General features: G+C 39.7%; 1 protein-coding gene across 4 annotated transcripts in view; it reads left to right on the top strand.

Annotated features, from left to right (window-relative positions):
• The window catches only part of TMEM131 (transmembrane protein 131), a 159992-nt gene that overhangs the window by 116104 nt on the left and 20323 nt on the right, over positions 1-23565 (top strand). For all 4 annotated transcript variants that reach the window (XM_081326465.1, XM_081326462.1, XM_081326464.1 and 1 more), the window contains 2 exons: positions 9875-10033; positions 10621-11213. In XM_081326465.1, the coding sequence (XP_081182591.1) occupies positions 9875-10033; positions 10621-11213 (752 nt within the window). The remainder of the gene's footprint in view (positions 1-9874; positions 10034-10620; positions 11214-23565) is intronic.

Consider the following 23565-nt stretch of genomic DNA (forward strand, 5'->3'; position numbering starts at 1 on the left):
CTGTTCATTTTAAGAAGGCATTCTTATCTCTTCTAGCTATTCTCTGGAATTCTGCATTCAATTGGGCGTATCTTTCTTTTTCTCCCTTGCCTTTCACTTCCCTCCTTTCCTCAGCTATTTGCAAAGCTTCCTCAGCTATTTTGCTTTCTTGCATTTCTTTTTCTTTGGGATGGTTTTGGTTGCTACCTGTTGTACAATGTAAATTTTAAGTAGCGCTTGTCTAATCCGATGGTTTTGAAAATGTTGATATAACCTTTGCTTCTCATTCCATAGGAATGTGTGCCAGCCTAATTGCAGATCATGGCCTTCTAGAGTTAATAAACTTTTATTCTTTAAAATTATCCATTCTCTAATCCAAGTTAATGCCACTGCATGATAATATGTTTCCCAGTCTGGTAGTCCAAATCCCCCATTTTCTTTAATATCCTCCAGATGTTTCATTTTAATCCTTGTTTTTTTCCCTTACCATATAAAATTTAATGTCAATTTATTCAGGTTCCCAAAAATTTTTTGATCAAGTTGTATAGGAATATTTTGGAAGAGGAATAGGATTTTAGGTAATACATTCATTTTTATGACAGCAATTCTCCCTAACAATGAAAGGCTCAAATTTCCCCATCTTTCCATGTCTTCTTTTATTTGTTTCACTATTTTGTCATAATTGTCTTCTTTGATTGAAGTGCATCTGGCCGTAATAGTAATTCCTAGATATTTTATCTTCTTAACTATTTGTATATCCATAATCCTAGCCAAGTTTTTTTTCTGTTTATTCATCATATTTTTAACAATCATTTTAGTTTTACCCTTGTTTATTTTCAGCCCAGTGACTTCTCCATATTTATCTAATTCTTCCAACAGTTTTGGTCCCGATTGTTGTGGATCCTCCATAATAAAGACCAAATCATCCGCAAATGCTTGAAGTTTAAAAATTTCTTTTTTAATTTCTAATCCTTTTATATGCGGTTCATTCCTAATTATCCTCATTAGGACCTCTAGCGTCAGTATAAATAGTAATGGGGATAAAGGACATCCTTGTCGTGTTCCTTTTTGTATTTGAAATTTCCTGGTTGTTTCCCCATTTATTATTATTTTAGCTTCTTGATTAGTATATATTGCCTTTATTATATTTATAAATTTTTCACCCATATCCATATACCTAAGTTGTTGATATATAAATGGCCACTTAACGTTATCAAAAGCCTTCTGGGCATTTAGGAATAATAACGCCATTTGTTGTCCACTATGTATTTTGTAATATTCTAGGGTGTCCAATATTATCCTAATGTTGTGTTTAGTTTGTCTTTTGGCTAGAAATCCATTGTGGTCCACATGTATAAAATTATTTAAAAACCTTTTTAATTGCTTAGCTGTAATTGTGAATATCTTATAGTCAGAATTAAGTAAAGATATTGGTCTATAGTTTTGAATTGATGTATGGTCTGTGTTATCTTTTGGAATCAGGACAATATTCGCCTCTGACCATGACTTTGGAGTTTTTGCTTCATCCAGGACCGCGTTAAACACATCCAATAAAGGTCGTCCTAAAATGTTTTGTTTTTCCTTATAAATTTCTATTGGGAGGCCGTCAGGACCCGATGCTTTGTTATTTTTTTGTTTGTTAATGGCCATTATCACCTCTGACATCCTAATTTCTTCATTCAACATATTTTTAATTTCGTCTGTAACTTTTGGTAGTGTTGCTTTTTTGAAACATTCCTCCGCTTTCTCCTCATTTTCCTGGCTATCTTCCTTATATAATTTCTCGTAAAATTCCTGGGCTATAATTTTTTTCTCTTCTTGATAGTGTATTCTCCCTTTGTCATCTCATAATTTACTAATCCAACTTTTCTCCTTTTGTTTTTTTTTAATTTGTGTGCAAGCCATCGACCAGGTTTGTTTGCATTTTCGAAAAAGTTCTGTTTTATACATCTTATCTGTTGTGCTAATTTTTTATCTAAGATGTTAAGTTTATGTTTAATTAAGTCCATTTGTTGTTTTACATTCTTTTTTGTGGTTCTTGTTGGAGTATTGTTTCTAATCTTTTGTATTCCCCTTCTAACATTTTCTGTTGTTGTTTTTTCTCCTTATTCTTTTTCGCCATATATGCTATAGCTACTCCTCTCATAATAGCCTTAGCTGTGTCCCAATGATTTTAGACAGAGGTGTCTTCAGCTTTATTTTCTTTTAAAAAGAAGTCTAATTCTCTCTCCATCTTTAATCTGAAGTCATCTTCTTTTAATATTGATCTTTGTATAGTCCATCTAGGTGGTTTTTTTGGACCCTTTCCAGCTAAATTTCACAGGGTTGTGGTCTGCCCAGGTGCTTGTCTCTATGCACACATCTTCGACTTCAGAGTTAATTTCCCTTGACATCCACACCATGTCAATCCTAGACCATGAACTACGGTATGTTGATTGGAATAATATGTATACTGTCTAGCCTCACGATTCCTTTCTCTCCATATGTCCTGGATATTTAGATATTTGGCCAATTTGAAAAAGGATCTTGGTAGTGTTCTTCTTTTCCTTTTCCTGGTCTTATTACCTTGTAGTCCAAATTATTATCAATAATAGCATTGAAGTCTCCTAGAACACAGATCTCATCGTAGTCTATATCACATATCTTATTATGTAACATTTTAAAAAACTGTTCTTGGTTTCCATTCGGGGTATATATTTCTACAATCAGTACTTTCCTATGGTTTATTTCTACCTCAACTATCAATATTCTACCTTCTCTATCTTTATAAATTTGTTTAGCTACCAATTTCTCATTCACATATAATACCACCCCACTCTTTTTTGTTGATCTAATGATACAAATATATTTCCTAATTTTGGTTGATCTAACAGGTATTTCTGTTGTTCTTTTATATGAACTTCCTGAATTGCAATTATATCTAATTTTTGACAAATAAGTTTATTAAAGATTTTCCGTCTTTTCATTGGTGAGTTTAAATCATTAATATTCAGTGACAAAATCCTGCATTCATCTCTATTTTACTTATATCTGGGTCTTGTGCTTCTTGTTGTACAGATCTCTCTTGTTTCTTTGTCTCTGCCTTCATATTTCTCTGTAATCTCTCCAGATTTATTTCCTCTAACCTCTGTTCCTAGTACCTTCCCTACTATAGCCATCTGTCTTGCATCCCTTTCTCTTATGTCCTCTCCATCTTGGTCTTCTACTTCATCTTCATTGTTAAAGTGGAGCTTATAAAAATCTGCCTTGTCTATCGAGTCTAATCTATACCTTCTATCTTGCCACGTGACTAGAATGCCTTCTGGAGTTAGCCATCTAAAGTTCACATTATATCTAATCAATTTTGATGTCAAAAATTGGTAGCCTCGTCTCAAATCCCTCATTCTTTTAGGTATTTGTTTGAGAATTGTTATTTGTTGTCCTCCATAGTCTAGCGGCTCCTCTCTTGATCTATGTAGTAATTCATCCCGGGTCAATTTTTTAACCAATCTCACATGTACTTCTTTCAGAAGATTATGTCTCCTCGCATAGTTAGTTTGGACCCTATACGTCTCATCAATTTCCGCCAACATTTCATCTTTTCCTATGCCTAATGCCTTCATCATTAAGTCCGCCATCATGTCCAGCAGGTCTTCACCTTTTTTTTTCCTTAACATTTTGAAAGCGCAGATAGTGGGCAGCTTTCTCTGCTTCCAGGAAGATCACTGTTGTTTCAAGCTCTCTGTTCGCCCGTATTAGTGTTTCACTTAAGTCCTCTACTTTCTTCTCCTCCTTCTCCATTCTTACTTCCATTTCCTGTAATCTTTGCTCATTTTTTATTAATTGTTGTTGAATCCCCTCAAATTTACCACTGCTCCCTGCTCCCCAACTACACCATCTCAACTAGGTAAGTAAGATATTATTTGCAAATAGGATATCCAAGTATGACTCAAGGAAATTTTCCCTGTATGGAGGGAGTCATGGTTTGTTTCAATCTTGCTATATCGTATTATATCAGCTCAATTACAATTACAACTTTTTATAAAAAATAATCAACGTTTTCACTTTTTCTGAACTAGCATACCTCTACAAGCATAAAAAATTCAATGTCAGCTAGATAAAGTTAGTTGTCTAATGTATTAAAATGAAAAGAGGAATGGATGTTCTAGAGGATAGGCTGTCAGATGTTTATACAGATGTATATTCTTAGAACTTAGAAAAAGATAGCACATAGAGATCACAGAAGAAAACGATCTAGTTTTAGAATCTGGTATCTCTGGTTGCTAAGCAAGAAAATGCCATTTATAGCTGAATGTCTAAAATCCTTCATGCTTATCCAATTGTCTACCTTATTTAAGGCACTTAATTTATAATGCCATAAACAGGCTTTTCAAATGTGGAATTTGAAAATGTGTTCCCAGATACCTAGGAATTCTAGGAATTGCAGTCCCAACATACTTGGAGTATACCAAATTGAGGAAGCTGCAAACTTTGAACGAATTAAGGGGTAATTTTATTGGGGTAACTTACTACTAGGAGTCCCCTCAAGCCTTATTGCACTGGAGATTGATGTTTATGTAAGGGATGGATCAAAAATGTTGTGAGAGTACATCAAGACTGTTTATACTCTTAGAAGCCCAGCTAAAGCAAACAGGTACCTATATTGCGTAGCAGAGATACAGAAAGATGTTGGAGTAGATGGTCACTTTAGTGACAGTGGCAAAGACATCACTTCATACTCTATAGGAGAAGGCAATGGCAAACTGCTCCTCTGTATTACCTAAAAAAACTACACTGCCATTGTGACTGACAAAATTATGATGGATATTGGACCCTTCAAATAGATGGTTATCACCAGGGCTTTTTTTCTCATAGAACGCTCAGAACGGCGTTCCGGCACCTTTTTTTTGCAAAAAAAAAAAAAAAAGCTTTTGCACAAGCTGTGCTGCTCCCTCTATTGGCTTTCGAAAGTCCACGAGTCATAAAAGAGCCAAGGTTGCCTACCCCTGGCCTATTGGCTTTCGAAAGCCAATAGGAATTGCTGCTGAGTGCGCCAAAAGACCCAGTCGGCAAACGTTGCACAGGCAAGTTGTCTGCAGCAAAGGCAGGAACTTTGTACCTCTCCCTGCTGCCCAACTACACCATCTCAACTAGGAAATAAGATATTTGCAAATAGGATGGCAATGAACAATTTAGGCTGCATTTACATCAGGGCTTTTCAACCTTTTCAGAAATTGTACCACTTTTAGGACATGACAATATTCAAGTACCACCAGTGCTTAACAAGGTGTCAAAAATGTGATCACTAAAAAAAGGGGGGGTATTTTGGGTTTCATTGGTTAGATTCATTTATTGTTATAGAAATGGCTAGTTTATAATGTTATAGAAAAGTAAAAAGTTGAGGTTCAATGTTAATGCTTCCTTCTACTCCTGCAACAGAGGAAGTCAGAAGTTAGTGCCTTTTCTTTTTCCCTTCTCCCCCTCACTTTTCCCTTTTTCTCTCACCCTTCGCTCGCAAAAGCCCCCCCACTCACTCACACTTTGCTCACAAAAGCCTCCAGTCAGTCTCACTCACTCCTCCGTCTCTTTCAAAAGCACCTCTTTCAGTCTCTCCCCCACTCACTCCATCTCTTTCAAAGGCCTCTTGCTTGCTCACTCACTTACTGCCCCATCGCTTCCAAACACCATTTGCTCGTTCACACACTCACTCCCCCGTTGCTTCTAAATGCTTCCAAATGCCATTTGCTCATTCACTCACTCACTGCCCCGTCGCTTCTAAACGCTTCCAAACACCATTTGCTCGCTCACTTACTGCATTTGGAAGCGACAGGGCAGTAAGTGAACGAGTGCCGCGGCCAGAGGCTCCGTGGCTGGGGGGTCTTCAGCTAGTGTCAGGGACGGTGCCAGAGGCTGTCAGCTGTTCAGTGCCGGAGACTGCTGCCACGAGGAACACAGCTTTGGGTCGGGGTTCGGAGCAGCTCCGGATGGGGGCTCAGCATGGGCTGCAGCGTGGCAACTGCAGGGAGGGGAATCCCCACGGCAGCTGTGGGGAGGGGAATCCCCACGGCCTGTGGCTCCAAGCTGCTGGGGCGGGGGTACAAAGGACAGGTGGAAACGCCATAGCAAGAGGGGTTTCTTACAGACACCGGCATGGCTCCCAGTGACAGCACTTCTGAGTTCCGGCACCTTTTTTTTTTTAAGAAAAAAACACTGCAAATCAATATCTTTTCTTCCCATAGCCCATCCCTTATTTATATGCAAAGCCATAAATTATTAACTTTTTCAATCCTGGTGTCAGCAAAAAAATCTGTAAAGGATTACCATAACTTTATAAAAACAAGTCTTATTTTAACCTTAAACAGATTATTTTTTTCCTTTCCATTTAGTTCTAACAGTCTTGATCTTTAAGAACTAAGGATAAATTTCCTGAGAGTTAAAACAATTAATCAGTGGAACAACCTGCCTCCAGAAGTTGTGAATGCTCCAACACTGGAAGTTTTTAAGAAGAGACTGGGCAACTTTTTGTCTGAAATGGTATAGGGCAGGGGTCGGCAACCCGAAACAGGGAGTCACTTGGAACCAGTTCCCTCACAAAAGAAAAAAACTGGGAGCTGCAAAAAGTGCACACGCATGCACAGAACAGGGGGCTTATTATTTTTGGACACTGAAAAACTATTTTAAACAATGCCTTGTGATTTGCTATTTTCCCCAGGAAACCTTTCAGAAATCGAAGTTTTTCAACTAACATGGGAAGAATTGCATAAATGTTATGAAAAAGTGCAACACAATGCAATACAATGGGAAAGTGTAAAGCAATGCAATGCAATAAATAGAAGCAAAGATTGGGAGCCACCATGCTTGCTGTCTTTAGCGGCAGGAGCAGCAATGTGTCCGGGCAGCACGGTGCCCCCTCTAACAGGGCTCAGCGAGAGGAACTGCTGCCTCTGCTGCCACTGAGCCCTGGGCAGGTGGATCCCCATGTGGCGGCGGGGACACCTCCGGGTCCCTGCACAAACGGCGATGGGGGGGTGCACCAGTGGCTTGGTCTTGCTGCCAAGGTCAGTAGGCCTGGCAGGCACCACAGAGGAATCTCTCAGAAGATCCACTGCCTGTGGGATGGCTGAAAGGTAGGGTCTCCGTGCCTTCCAGAGGCTGGGGAGGCCGGGCACTCTGCTCACGAACAGACGACACCAAGAGAGCCACTCCCTGAAAATGAGCTACCTCCAAGCCCCGGCCGTGGAGTCGCTTCCCGCCCCAGGAAAGAGTAGCCCTTCCCTATGCTTTATCTGCCTCCCTGGCGGCGGTGGTGGCGGCTGCAACAGCTTTGCATCTCCCTGCTGCCTTTCCCTCTCTCAGTTTAGTTGGAAAGCAGAGCGAGCAGCCAGGAGAGAGATCCGTCTCCAGCGCTGCTGCTGCTGCTGCCGGCTTCCCACCCTGGGAGAGTAGCCCTGCCCTGCGCTTTATCTGCTCTGTGGCAGTGGCGACGGCAGCTGCAACAGCTTTGCATCTCCCTACTGGCCCGCCTTTTTCTCTGTTCAGTTGGAAAGCAGAGCGAGCGGCCAGGAGCAAGATCAGTCTCCAGTGCTGCTGCTGCCACCGGCTTCCCACCCTGGGAGAGTAGCCCTTCCCTGCACTTTATTTGCTCCCTGGCAGTGGCTGCAACACTTTTATATCTCTCCGCTGGCCCACCTTTCCCTTTCTCAGTTTTGGTTGGAAACCGGAGCAAACGGCCAGGAGAGAAATCATTCTCCAGTGCTGCTGCTGCCGCCTTCCCATTCATTCATTCGTTCGTTCATTCCCGCCACCGGGAATGTCCCACTAGCATGCAGCCAAGGTATGGCGATTCTCATAAACAGTAATAACAGCATTGGAATTAGCAGGTTTTTTAAAATTCCATTTATATCCCGCCCTTCTCCGAAGACTCAGGGCGGCTTACAAGCTTAGCAGTAGCCTTCATTCTATGTATATGCCTGCTTATTAGGGCTTTCATGCCCCCCCCAAGGGGCATTATTACAAAGTCAGCTTAATTGCCCCCAACAATCTGGGTCCTCAAAGAAGAACAAACCAAAGAAGTTCAACCAATCAATTTGAACTTCGCGAGGGTTTTTTTTGTGAGAAGTTTGAATTGATTGGTTGAACTTTTTTAGTCCCATTTTTTTTTGGGGGGACTGCACATGGCGGAGGACTGGGAGCTGCAGGAGACAGCTGAAAGAGCTGCATGCGGCTCTAGAGCCGCAGGTTGCCAACCCGTGGTATAGGGTTTCCTGCCTGAGCAGGGGGTTGGGCTAGAACAGAGGTCCCCAACCTTTTGGGCACCAGGGACTGGTTATGTGGAGAGAGGTTTTTCCATGGACTAGAGTGGGCATCGTTTTGTGTGCTGCCTGCATCCCGCGGGTGGGGCTTTGCTTGTTTGTGCAGACCGGTTGCTGGCATCCTGTGGCCTGGTACTGGTCCCTGGACCAGGGGTTGGGAAACCCTGGACTAGAAGACCTCCAAGGTCCCTTCCAACTCTATTAGTATTAGTATTATTTATTTATTATAAATTATTATTATTATAATTCATTCAAATGTTGTAGAATTTGGTCTCTCTTCAATTTTTCTTTTTCCCATCACAGGCTTCTTTGAGGCTTTAGCAAACCACCTTAGTAAATCCTTTGAAGAGTTATTATCAGATTTTGACTTGCTAAACTCTCAAAGAAGATCTTTTAAAAACTTTAACCAGCTTCTTTTGTATTCAGTTTAAGTTCTTATCCTGGTCATTTATTTGCTTTGTCATTTGTAATTCTACATTAACTGCTTCTTCCATCTTATAATCCTCACTTTTTTATTAGCTAGTATTTTTGGTTCCAGTATTTATACATCAGATTTAACACTTGTGGGATTTGAGAGCCAGTTTGGTCTAGTGGTTACGGTTAGAAAATTAGTTACTGATTTCCAGTCCCGCCTTAGGCATGAAAGCCGTCTGGGTGACTTTGGGCCAGTCATTTGCTCTCAGCCCATGGCATCAGGCTCACGTGACAAGCTTGTTGGTCAATTCACGTCACAACTAATGGATCAAGAATTAGTTGATCCATAAAAAGCAGACCTTGTACTTTCAGGAAAAATAAATTAACATCTTTTGGATATAGTCTATCCATAGAGGCAGACATCATTGCTGATGTTTCTAGTATTGTAGCTACTTACATCTGATCACATTCTTGAAAAATCTCCTGAAATATTTCTAATGTTATAGTGTCTTTTATCATTTTGTAAATCTCCACACTAACTGAAACCCAAAGTGTTTTGAGTTTTTTTTCTTTTCTGCCTGGAATCGTTAGTCCTCTCTAGTATCCAATTTCTCAGATCATAAAATCTCAAGTTTCTGTTTTGATTCGAAATACACAAAACATTCTAATTTCCACAAAATGCTGTTTATTTTATTTAATTATTTCCAAAATCTTACGCTAAAGGTTTCATGGTCCAAACTTGCCTGGACTCTTAATTCATTTATAATTTTCTTAGACCAAAATCTTGCTTAGCAATTTGCTATTTATTTCCAGTTTTTAACATTCTTAAACAGTTAATTCTTCTTGTTCCAGAAGGAATGTAAATTCACCAGGTGGCGTTTCAAATTTATTCTGAAATCTTTAATAGTCATAGAATAGGAAATGAGCAGTTTCCAAAAATTATTGGATTACTACTGAAATACTTGCACTGGTTGCCATTTGTCTATTTTTTTCCATAAAGTGAAGCAGTAAAAATTAAAACAAATCAAGTCTGATTGGCTGAATCAATATTTAAGCTTATTTTGTATATTTTACAGTTTAGCAAGTCAAGGAATGGAATTTTATAATTAGTATCAATGCAAATAGACTATCATTATATCTTTTGATTTTTAAGTATCAAACTAATAAAAGCACTTACACTTCTCTTGCAGTGTGCTCTTCCTTTTGGTAATTGGAACAGCCTATTTAGAAGCTCAAGGAATTTGGGAACCATTTAGAAGGCGCCTTTCCTTCGAAGCATCCAATCCTCCTTTTGATATGGGAAGGCCATTTGATCTCAGGAGAATACTTGGAATTTCATCTGATGGAAAGTATGGCTTTACTTAGAAATTAAATGCTTTCAAAGTGACAGTTTCACTAATTTATGTTGCCCTCAGAATGGATTTGTACTGAAGTCACAACATTTGAGCAAATCTATATACATAAAATTAAAAATTACTAGTCAAATTTGTTGCTTAGGCTATATTGTCTTGCTTAATAAATACCAATTAATATATTATTTTAACCCTAGATATATGTCAAATTAGTAAATCCACGGTATACATCTTATATTTTGTAGCAGTATATTTTAAGTGATGCATGAGACCAGCTTTTAGTTATTTGCAGAATTCTAAGGCTAATATATGGTTGAAATTCAGTTATAGAGAAAATATATACATGAAGAAAGAGTGGCAGTGGACTCTTATAAAGAGTCAGCAGTGATTATGGAATGGAAACTTATTTAATATATTGAGCTTTTAGATATAAATTAAGCATTAATTCCACATACCTCTTCAGTGTATTAAAATTGAATTTAATATCTACTCATTAAAACCTCATGCATTTTAAGTAAGTAGCTTGATCCCCATATTCTAAATATTTGCATTGTGAGATTTAAATGTGGTTATTTTTATTTCAGCTTGAATCCCCTTGGATCAGAATCAAATCACAGCTCTTCCAGAGGAATCTATGGACCAGGAAGTTCCTCATCACGATCCAGTGCAGGAAGTCATAAGCAATGTAACTCATCAGTGAATCTACACAGCAATAGAAATTCAGTTGAAGTTGATAACATGAAGTTTAAAAACAGTTCTAATATTGCAAACAGAACTTCTGTGCAGGCAGGTTCTGCACAGACTGGGAACAGAGCAGGTTCTTTCTGCTTGGATTCTAATGCTGCAACTCAGAGTCATGCAGCAGGCAGGAAGTCCAAAAGCACAAAACAAAATTTGCAATCAAACCAACAGCATACACCAGTTTTACTAGAGCAACATTTACCAGAGCTACCAGTGGTATCTCAGCAACAAGAGCAGCAGAATGAAAATTCCTCATCACAGATGCAGCAGCCTACACCTTCACATTCAGAATGTGCTAACAACACAAGGCATAGTTCAGAAGACTCTGATATTGCCACTCTCATGGAAACCATGGATAAAGACTTTGATCACCCAGAATCACCTTCTCTCGATGTATTTACAGAGCAACCACCCTCTCCAGTAGCAAAAAATAAAGGTAATAAATTCCTGATTAACTGTAATTTTAAGTAGTATAAAAGTAAATATATACAGTTTAAATGGGTTGTTGAAAGACTAATTTCTAAACAAGACAAGCCTGTATCACACATTTCTTCTTTATGAGCAAGCCAGTATAAGGTTTTACTGATCTCTGAGTCAGCAACCACTAATATACAGGTAATTTTCAACTTACGACAACAATTGAGCCCCAAAATTTATGTTGCTAAGCAAGACATTTATTAAGTGAGTTTAGCCCATTTTACGACCTTTCTTGCCACACTTATTAAGTGAATCACTGCAGTTGTTAAATTAGCAACACGGTTGTTAAGTGAATCTGGCTTCCCCATTGACTTTGCTTCTCAGAAGGTCGCAAAAGGTGATCACATGACCCCAGGCTATCATAAATATGAACCAGTTGCCAAGCATCCAAATTTTGATCACGTGACCATGGGGATGCTGAAGCGGTCATAAGTTTGAAAAATGATCATAAGTCACTTTTTTCAGTGCCATTGTAACTTCAAGTGGTTGTAAATTGAGAACTACCTGTATCTGAGCTTATCAAGAGATTAGTGATTTGGAGAAGTATTGCTAGATAAGGGAGAGAACAGAAGAGGCAATAACTATAGTACAATGCTAGCTGCTTAAACTCCTTCCATAATGGGGAGGAAAAAGCAAGCAAACCACTTTCTTCTGTATTTCCACTATCTTTAGGGAATGTCACTATTGTATATTTTGGAAGCGGACCAGAATTGTTGAAGGGATAAAGAAGAATTTGGCAGCTGGTCTAACATTTTAATATGTGTACATGTGCCTGTGCAGAAGAATCCTGGGAACTAAAACAAACTTTAGTGATAATATGTTTTCAAGCTTTAAAAATGTGAACATATACAAATGTTTGCTTGTACACACACACACACACACTCTTTATGATTTTGAAACCATTATCAATCACGATACATTTGTTGTTGTTAGTTGCAAAGTCGTGTCCGACCCATCGCGACCCTATGGACAATGTTCCTCCAGGCTTTCCTGTCCTCTGCCAACTTCTGGAGTCCATTTAATCTCACGCCTACTGCTTCAGTGACTCCATCCAGCCACCTCATTCTCTGTCGTCCCCTTCTTCTATTGCCCTCAATCTTTCCCAGCATTAGGCTCTTCTCCAGTGAGTCCTTCCTCCTCATTAGGTGGCCAAAGTATTTGAGTTTTAGCTTCAGGATCTGGCCTTCTAAAGAGCAGTCAGGGTTGATCTCCTCTAGGACTGACCGGTTTGATCGCCTTGCAGTCCAAGGGACTCGCAGGAGTCTTCTCCAGCACCAGAGTTCAAAGGCCTCAATTCTTTTGCGCTCAGCCTTTCTTATGGTCCAACTTTCACTGCCATACATTGCAACTGGGAAGACCATAGCCTTGACTATACGCACTTTTGTTGACAGGGTGATGTCTCTGCTTTTTAGTGTGCTGTCTAGATTTGCCATGGCTTTCCTCCCGAGGAGCAAGCGTCTTTTAATTTCTTGACTACAGTCCCCATCTGCAGTGATCTTGGAGCCCAGGAAAATAAAATCTGTCACTACTTCCATTTCTTCCCCATCTATTTGCCAGGAATTGAGAGGGCCGGATGCCATGATCTTGGTTTTCTTAATGTTTAGTTTCAACCCAACTTTTGCACTCTCCTTCTTCACTCGCAACAAGAGACTCTTCAGTTCCTCTTCACTTTCTGCCATTAGAGTGGTATCATCTGCATATCTTAGGTTGTTGATATTTCTTCCAGCAATCTTAATTCCAACTTTTGATTCATCTAGCCCTGCCTTTCTCATGATGTGCTCTGCATATAAGTTAAATAGGCAAGGCGACAGTATACAGCCTTGCCGGACTCCTTTCCCAATTTGGAACCAATCAGTGGTTCCGTGTCCAGTTCTCACTGTTGCTTCTTGGCCCGCATATAGGTTTCTCAAGAGACAAATAAGATGTTCTGGTACTCCCATCTCTTTAAGAACTTGCCACAGTTTGTTATGATCCACACAATCAAAGGCTTTAGCATAGTCAATGAAGCAGAAGTAGATGTTTTTCTGGAACTCTCTAGCTTTCTCCATGATCCAGCGTATGTTGGCTATTTGATCTCTAGTTCCTCTGCCTCTTCGAAATCCTGCCTGTACTTCTGGTAGTTCTCGATCCACATACTGCTGGAGTCTAGCTTGTAGGATTTTAAGCATAACTTTACTAGCATGAGAAATGAGTGCAATGGTGCGATAGTTTGAACATTCTTTGGCACTGCCTTTCTTTGGAATTGGAATGTAAACTGATCTTTTCCAATCCTGTGGCCACTGTTGAGTTTTCCAAATTTGCTGGCAAATTGAGTGTAGCACTTTTACTGCATCGTCTTTTAAGATTTTGAATAGCTCAGCTGGAATACTGTCACCTCCACTAGCTTTGTTGTTGCTCAGCTTTTCTAAGGCCCACTTCACTTCACATTCTAGGATGTCTGGCTCGAGGTCAGTGACCACCTCATTGTGATTATCAGGGACGTTAAGCTCATTCTTGTATAGTTCTTCTGTGTAATTTTGCCACCTCTTCTTAATCTCTTCTGCCTCTGTTAGGTCCCTGCCATTTTGGTCCTTTATCATGCCCATTTTTGCATTGAACGTTCCCTTCATCTCTCCAATTTTCTTGAAAAGATCTCTGGTCCTCCCTATTCTATTGTTTTCTTCTATTTCTTTGCACTGTTCATTTAAGAAGGCATTCTTATCTCTTCTAGCTATTCTCTGGAATTCTGCATTCAATTGGGCATATCTTTCTTTTTCTCCCTTGCCTTTTGCTTCCCTCCTTTCCTCAGCTATTTGCAAAGCTTCCTCAGACAGCCATTTTGCTTTCTTGCATTTCTTTTTCTTTGGGATGGTTTTGGTTGCTACCTCTTGTACAATGTTGCGAACCTCTGTCCATAGTTCTTCAGGCACTCTGTCTATCAGATCTAATTCCTTAAATCTATTTGTCACCTCTACTGTATATTCAACGGGGATATGATTTAATTCATACCTGACTGGCCTGGTGCTTTTCCCTACTTTCTTCAGTTTAAGCCTAAACTTTGCAACAAGAAGCTCATGGTCTGAGCCACAGTCAGCTCCTGGTCTTGTTTTTACTGACTGTATAGAGCTTCTCCATCTTTGGCTGCAGAGCATATAGTCAATCTGATTTCTATGTTGACCGTCTGGTGATGTCCATGTATAGAGCCGTCTCTTGGGTTGTTGGAAAAGAGTGTTTGCTATGACCATCGTATTCTCTTGACAAAATTCTATCAGCCTGTGCCCTGCTTCATTTTGTACTCCAAGGCCAAACTTGCCTGTTATTCTGGTTATCTTTTGGCTTCCTACTTTAGCATTCCAATCCCCCATGATGATAAGGACATCATTTTTTGGTGTTAGTTCTATAAGGTGCTGTAGGGCTTCATAGAACCGGTCAATTTCATCCTCTTCAGCACCGGTGGTTGGGGCATAGACTTGGACTACTGTGATATTGAATGGTTTGCCTTGGATTCGAACTGAGATCATTCTGTCATTTTGAGGATTGTATCCCAGTATTGCTTTTCCTACTCTTTTATTGACTATGAAGGCTACTCCATTTCTTCTGAGGGATTCTTGCCCGCAGTAGTATACCTGATGGTCATCTGAATTAAATTCACCCATTCCTGTCCATTTTAGTTCGCTGATACCTAAGATGTCGATGTTCAGTCTTGTCATCTCTTGTTTGACCACGTCCAGCTTGCCTTGATTCATGGATCTTACATTCCAGGTTCCTATGGAGAAAAAATCTTTACAGCATCGGACTTTCCTTTCACCACCAGACATATCCACAGCTGAGCGTCCTTTCGGCTTTGGCCCAGTCGCTTCATTCTTTCTGGCGCTACTAGTACTAGCCCTCTGCTCTTCCCCAGTAGCATATTGGACGCCTTCCGACCTGAGGGGCTCATCTTCCAGCGTCATATCGTTTTGCCTTTTGGTACTGTCCATAGGGTTTTCATGGCAAAGATACTGGAGTGGGTTGCCATTTCCTTCTCCAGTGGATCACGTTTTGTCAGAACTCTCTGCTATGACCTTTCCGTCTTGGGTGGCCCTGCACGGCATAGCTCATAGCTTCATTGAATTACACAAGCCCCTTCGCCACGACAAGGCAGTAATCCATGAAGGGGCACGATACATTACCCATAGATTATTTTTTTGTCTCAAAAATACAGGCATTTTTTCCCAGCCTGAGAAATCAAATAGAATAGGCTTTCCATTATAATACTTTTTATTTGCATTGCCAGGGAGAATGTAGGTATTCTAAAGAGATAAAACAAGGCACACAAGATTCTGTTTCTAAATCTGTCCAGTTTTCTTCTATATATTTGTAATATTGGAAGATAAATGCTTCTGAACCTGGTTTTTATATCTTGGTAGCTCTATAAACTGCATGCAGTTAACACCTATGCTGCCCTGCCTTAACCCTGCCCTGCATGTTGCTATTAAAAGTTTGGAATGTAGTAAAGGAAATAAGTCATTTATTATTCTATTTAGCAGTTGCCTGCAAAGTAGTCATCTTCTTCAGAGACCAGTGTATCTATCTTTAAACTCAAGTTTTATCTTCAATTAAATGCATTCCCCTTAGCTCAAGGGCTGTGAACAAAACTTAACTGGCAAACTCTTGTGGCTAGCACAATGTTGATCTTCTAATTGGGTCTTCTTGGAACCTTTCCTCTGGAAATCTGCTCCAAGGATATTGATCCCTCCACCCAGAGGTCTTCAATTCATCCTTGATGTTTTTTCAGGTCCTAAAACTTCTAAAATCTGACTCAATCTGTCAGCTGCTTTTGTGACATTTTTCTTTGTAGCTACAGTTCTCTTCAGCCCATTTGAATTTCCTCCCCAATTTCTGTGAAAAAATCTCTGTATATGAAAATCTTGTTTTAATTCATTCCCAGCTACTTTTGCAAACTGAGTGTATTAGTTCCAGATTTAGCTTACATATTTGGAAGAGACCTGCTCCATATATTATTTACCTACAAATGGGACTTTCCCACCTTAAGTCCCTCAAACGCAGAAATACAGCTAATCAGTTCATATTGCTGACTAGTGGACTTTACTTCAAATGCATGGCCTACAATCACCCATTTTCATACTTTGTTTCAGAGGGATTTCAGATTAAAGCATTAGATGCACAAGCCTGGAACAGTCATCTAGCAGAAATATCTTGCCTTTATCCTAAAATCTTACTCAAAATGAAACATCAGGTCATGGAGATGGAGATAGAGATAGTCACTGAGTCATCAAAATGACTGCAGAGGTGTTTAGCTAGCACAGAACGTGTGAATTGGTGGGCAAATAACCAGGGAGATTGGGACATGAAATGAAAGTTGGACTTTAAAAGAAGTAGAATAGAAGAGTATTTGCACCTTTGAACTTTGGTGTTCAAATCAACCCAGCATTCTCACTAAAGGAACAAATGACCATGCTCAAATTCTTGTACTTTGGACATATTATGCAAAGACACAGCTCTCTAGAAAAGGTTCTAATGTAGGAGTGGAAGGGAAGAAGAGGATGTCCAGCAGCAAGGTGGATGGACTAAATTATGGTGGTGATGAGTGTATTCTTGGGACTTGAAAGAATAGATTAGGATAGATTATCATGGATAGGAATAGATTATCATGGAGAAAATCAATTATGTGGTCACTAGGAGTCAAAAATATGATGGCATAAAATCAATCAGAATATAGTGCCTAATAAAATACAGCATTTAGCAATAATTTTAACATAAACTATTATTTTCATGTTATGCTTGGGATTGCTTATTGGTAGAATTTTAGAGTAAATTTTTTATTGCTTTTTTCCTTAAGTTAAAGCAGACATGTCAAACTCGCGATGTCACGTGACGTCGCGCAATGTATCGGGACAGTTTTGCCATTGCTGGCAATGGGGTGGGCGCAGCTTCCGGATGACGCATCTGGCCCATGGGCCTGCAGTTTGACACCCCTGCATTAAAGCAACCTTGAGGTTTCAGGATATAGTTAACCTGAAAATTAAAATTTTGGTCAGATTTAGTTATTTACAAATAACCACCTATCTCATGTATGTGACTCTGGATAGCACACAAAATTCAAACCAAGCTATTAATCATTAAAAATTGTAAATATAAAGAGAAATACAAGAGGGTGCATTCAAATCCCATGTATGATATAACCATGTTGTAGGTTCTTTATTTCCATGCTGTTTCTTTCTGACATAATGTTTATGACTAAATTATTTTATTCATATTTGCACAAAGTTACAGGTAAAGTTTTGGCTTCCTTGCAATCTATTTTAAAATTTAATGTTAGGGCTATCTTCCGTAAAAGAATTTATATATATAATGTAGTTCTTGTTAATGATGATGATGATAATTGGGACTTGAATTTCCATTGCTAAACAATGCAGCTATAAAGCACAATATCACATGATCATGCTGCTTAGCAATAGCAATTCCAGCAGTCCCCATTGCTGTCATTAAGCAAAAACATCATTGCAACCACTTTACCATTTGCGACCCTTCCTGCTGGTTTTCAACATCCAGAGTGGCAAAGCTAGCTGCAAATCCCAGTCAGCTCACAAGTAGCTGGTGGACAAGCAAGTAGTTGCTACCAGGAAGGGGGAGGGTATGCAGTGGTCAGCATGGGGCTGTGGGACTGAGGGTGGCTGCTACCAAGTGGGATAGAATTACAAGAGGGTGTGTATGGCTAGCATGAATGGGGCTGGGGATGGCTGCTGTCAAGGTGGGGAAAACTTGCCAGTCTTAAGTTGCTGTCTTTCCTGCTTGTTTCATCTATTGACTTTGCTTTTGGGAATCCAGCAGGAAGGATCACAAATGGTGATCACATGACTGTGGACACTGCAGAGTGCAAACTGATTACCAAGCACCCAGATCCTATAGCAATAGCACTGAGACTTATATACAACCACATGGTGCTTTACAGGACTTTCTGAGCACTTTATAATGTCAGCATATTACTGTACATCCAACAATCTGGGTCCTCATTTTACTGCTTGGAAGAATGGCTGAATCCACCTTGAACCCTGTCAGGATCAAATTCCAGACCATGGGCAGAGTTAGCCTGCAATACTGCATTCTAACCACAGCACTCCTAGAACTCCTTATCACCGTGGTCCCCAAACCCCGGGCTGCAGCCCACTACCAGTTCATGAGCTGTTCAGAACCAGGCCACTCAAAGCGGTGGGTGAGCGAACATGCATCCCTTCTCCCCACACACACACACCGCCGGTCTGCAAAGCCGGAAAGGTTGGGGAATTCTGTCTTATCTCTCAGTAGTGTATTTTTTGCAGGTGAATCCATTTTATTGCTAGTTGTCCTCTTTCTTTCTACTTTTCCCAGCATTGTGGTCTCAAGGGAGGCTGTTTTTTGCGTGGGATGTCCAAAATCTGATATTTTGAGCCTGGTTATTTCTGCCTTGCATGAGAACTGTGGGCTGATTTGTTCTGTGATCCATTTGTTTGTGCTCCTGCTATCCATTATATTCCCAAGAGACTTCTGCAATACCAAAGTTCAAAAACGTCAAATTCTTCTATGGTTCAAAGTTCACTTTTTTCACCCTTAGAGGATCAGAGGGAAAATGGTCTGCCTAATTCTAGTTTCTGTAAATGTAGATCTGTCATGGCATCTGAGTGTCTTTTCTAACACATTTATTTATTTGTTTGTTTGTTTGTATTCCACTTTTATTATTTTTACAAATAAGTCAAGGCAGTGAATGTACCTAATACTCCTTCCTCTTCCTATTTTCCATACAGCAGCAGCTGAGATGACTGATCTAAGATCCCCCAGCTGGCTTTCATGACTAAAATGGGACTAAAACGTCTGGTCCGGTGCCTTAACTATTATACTAAACTAACTCTTTAGAGCAGGGGTCCCCACCCTCCCAGGCTGTGGCCCACTACCAGGCCATGGCCTGTTCAGAACCGGGCCACAGAAGCAGCGGACAGGCGCATGTGCAGCTCCAGTTGTGCAAGCAGCAGGCAAGCGCACAGCAGCTCCATTTGTGCAAGCAGTGGCCAAGCGTGCAGTCAGCTCCATTTGCAAAGTGGTGCATGCGCCCACCACTCATGCAAATGGAACTGCGCATGCTCTTTCCTGCCACTTGCGTAGAACCATCCCCTCTTCCCCCTCTCCCCACTGATCTGCAAAACCAGAAAGGTGGTGGATCGCTGCTCTGGAGTAGCTCATTGCTACTCTACTGTTTATTTGTTTTTTTCATTCAGTTGTGTCCAATTCTTGGAGACTGGTTGGATAAATCCCTTTAGTTTTCTTGGCATGGTTCTTCAGAAGAGGCTTGCCATTGTGTTCTTCCTAATCCTGAGAAAAAGTGACTAGTTCAAGGTTACCCAGCTGGCTTTGTGCCTAAGACAGGATTGGAACTCACAGTCTCCTGGTTTCTCACCTGTTGTCTTAACCATGCTCCAAACTGGCTTTCACTAACTGATATTCTAGTATATTTTTTTATTCCTGGTTCCTTTATTGTTGATAGTTGCTTCTGGCCGGTTGCTATACTACTTGTCTTTTAAATTTGATTTTCTTTTTATGTAATAGTAGTTCCATTTTTACTGTGTTCTTAACTTTCATTACTAGCATTTCCAGATATTTGCATTTTCACCTATTAGAATAACTTGATCAATATACCATATTGATGGTATGGTAATATATTCTTCCTTCAATGTAAAGACTATGATTATCTTCTTCCAGTCCAGATTGCCTCAATACATTCAGAATATAGGTTGAAGCCAGTCTATTTCACCATTTCTATCTGGATTGAAGATTCCTGTCTTGTGCGTAAATTTCTCATGAGGACAGATATTCTGGATTTTCACTTTCCTAAGGACATTCCATAGCTTGATATGATTGATACAAAAGCCCATGCTGATTTCTTTCGGATATGATTTGGCTTTTTTAGTTGCACAATATCAGTGGGTAATATTTGTTTGTTTGTTTATATAATGTGTTTCTAGACTGCCCATCTCCCTCAGTGACGGATTCTGGGTAGTGTAATGTTTTCTGTTCTTCTGGTTTTTTTTTCTAAATCTAGCTTGAACATCAGACATTTCCCCTTTATATATAGGACTTTAATCTGTGTTGCATCATCCTAACCATTATTTGTTTATCAAAGGTAGTGTGCAAAAAGTTACACAGTCTGTTACCTTTGGTATTTTGTTTGTGTATATATAAATTTTATTAATAATTTTGATTTTGAGCATAGCATAATTTTTTATTGACCAAATGTTGACCAGTTATTCAGCCTCCTGTCCGTATGCAGATTCATCCCTATCTCAAATGAAACTAATGACTGCAAACTTCAGTACTTTAACAGAGGGATGCAGTCATTGGTATAGAGCAGGGGTAGGCAACCTCGGCTCTTTTATGATTCATGGACTTCAACTCCCAGAATTCCTGAGCCAGCCATGCTGACTCAGGAATTTTGGGAGTTGAAGTCCATGAGTCATAAAAGAGCCAAGGTTGCCTACGCCTGGTATAGAGAGAAAAGAGTAATGGAGAGAGCACATAGCCCTGGGGGTGGAGGTGGGACACCTGTGCTAATTGGACCAATATTCAGTGTGATAATCCCTAGTTTCACCTGCTGCTTTCTATCTGTTTAGAATCCACGTACAAGTGTGCCACAGCTAGCTGAGTCAGTTTAGAGAGAAGAATTTCTGGAATGATGATATTGAATGCCGAACTGAAGTCTACAAAAAGGACCCTTGCATAGGTCCTTGGGAATTCAAGATGTTGTAAGATGTAGTGCAGTGTCATATTAACAACATCACCTATAAATCTGTCATATTAACAACATCCCCTGTCAATTTGCATAGTAGGCAAATTGCAAGGGATCTAGCAGCAAATCCGTGATGATTTTCAGGTGGGCCAGCACTAACCTTTTATGACCCAGGTCGCCTAGGCAGAGGCAGGTATTGATGGAGTCTCTTTATTGCTCTGTTAACTGCCACAACAGATGGCCCTACAACGGCAAGTAAGGCTCCACCCCACATTTCCCTGAAGGCAACTACCCTCAGTCCCACAGACACAAGCCAGTAAACAACCAAAACCAATTCGCAAAGGCAGAGAGGAAGTCTAGAGATGCAGATGATGATGAGGTCCAGTTGATCAGCACAGACTTTCAAACAAGGAGTTATTCCAACTGGACCTGATGTTTTTCCAGTCTTTTGTCTGTGAAATATACTCGCACCTCTTTTTCTAGGATCACCAGAGGTGGGGGCCCCAGAGGGATGGAGTCAGGTGTATGAAACTTGGCTGTTGTTGGTATATTTGAGATGGGGAGTGTAGTGATAGTTGACAGTGGTCTCCTCTCAAACCTACAGTAGAACACATTCAGCTGATCTGTCAGTTGCTGATTTCTTTCAGTAAGAGAGGGAGGTCTGCTGTAGCCAATGATATTATGTAAGACTTTTCCAGATATTTCCCTCCTTTTTACCAGATGTTTTTGCAATTCTGTCTGCTCTATAATAGTGAAATCTAATAGAAACTAAACTTAAAGAGAAGATAGAGTAAAATGTGCAAGAAAGAAGAAAGAAAAAACATGAATACAATAATGAGAAAAGAAATATGTAAAAAAGTGACTTCCAACAGTCATCACAACAAATATAAACAAATTAATGTCTCTTCACCCCCTATAAGTTTACAAACAATTATCTCTTCATCCCATATCTATTTCTTATCCTGGTGTCAGCAGAAAGTCGATAAACGATTGCCAGAAATAACAACTTATTTTAACCTTGATCAAATAAACTAAGTTCATTTTTCTTCTTTCTAATAGTCTTAATTTTTAGTTCATTCAAATATTGTCATAGGATTTGATTGCTCTTCATTTCTTCTTTGTCCCATTACATAGAAATCTTCAGATCTTTAACAAGCCTCTTTTGCAAATCCAATAAATAAAAATATCCAGGTCTCTTCCTTGGTTTTTCATTTGTATTTTTGATTTTTAAAGTATTAGCCAGTTTCTTTCGTATATCCAGTGAGACATCTTGTTCCAAGTCATTCTTTTGGCCTGTCATTTATAAATCCAGTTTCAGTATCATCTCTGTCTCATCAGTTAAAACTTGTTCCACATCTTTCATTTCTCCAATAGCATCTCTTGGGCATAGAGGCAGATATCCTGACTGACATTGTTGATAATGTGGCTACTGATTTATGGCTTCATTCTTTAAAAATATTTTTAAATATTTCAGTGTCATAATGTTTTGCATCATTTTGTAGGTCCCAGTTAATTAATACAAAAAGTAAGCTTGTGGGGTTACTGCCTAGAATCGTTAGTCCCCCCTACTATCCAGTTTTAAAAATCATAAAATTACTTCTCTTTGTTGTCTTGCAAAAACCAAAATGGATCTATTTACCACAAAAATGTTCTTTATAATTAATTCCAAAATATTGTAAAAGTTTCTATGTTTCAAATTTATCTGGATCCTTAACCATTTACAACTTTGTAAGATCAAAATCATATTTAGCTTTTTGTTCTTTATTTCAAATTCTTTTTAGCAGATTACTAAAATGTTCTTTTATACAGGTTGTAGGTAGACTCACCTGGTGTTCATTCTGAAAGTCTCTACTAGCTGAAAGGTGGTTAATAAGCAATTTCCAAAAGTGATTAGAAAGTGAAGTTAGTAAACTTAATGTCCTTTAAAAGGCTGCAATTGTGAGCTTGATGGCTGATCCCTTCATCTTCAAACAGTGAGATCCACGTGAGACCACTGTCCTGCAGGCTTTTCACAAGGAGCAGCTTCTAGAGCAGACATGTCAAACTCACGATGTCACGTGATGTCATGCAACATATCGGGACTGTTTTGCCATTGCCAGCAATGGGGTGGGCGCAGCTTCTGCATGATGCGTCCAGCCCATGGGCTGTCAGTTTGACATCCCTGTTCTAGAGCACCTGTGGCAACATTTAATACTCTCCTTATCGAAATAGCTTCCAAGGGACCAGTCTATTTACCAGTTCTTTTTTCCCCTCAGTCAGCAGCTCCTCTTTCATAGTCTACCATTTTTCCCCTGAAAACCTTCTTTCTGTGGTATTGTTATTTGGACTTATTTCTTGCAATCTGTTGGCCACTATGTCATTGTCCAGGCTTGCTGAAATAGTTTGGTTAGACTCTACTGATTCTTCCATGGTTGCTTAACATATTTAGGTAGACTTTCCATCAGGTCTTGTTGTCTCCTGACTTAGAAGCAGGCAGATCTAGCAAAATAGTTTTTTTAAAATACAGTTGACTGTACAAAACTGCTTAGAAGGCAGCATGTTGTATAGACTTGGCTTAAAGAGCGTTATTGTCTAA

This window comes from Vipera berus (assembly GCF_964194415.1).
Source record: "Vipera berus genome assembly, chromosome: 4".
Taxonomy (NCBI): domain Eukaryota; kingdom Metazoa; phylum Chordata; class Lepidosauria; order Squamata; family Viperidae; genus Vipera; species Vipera berus.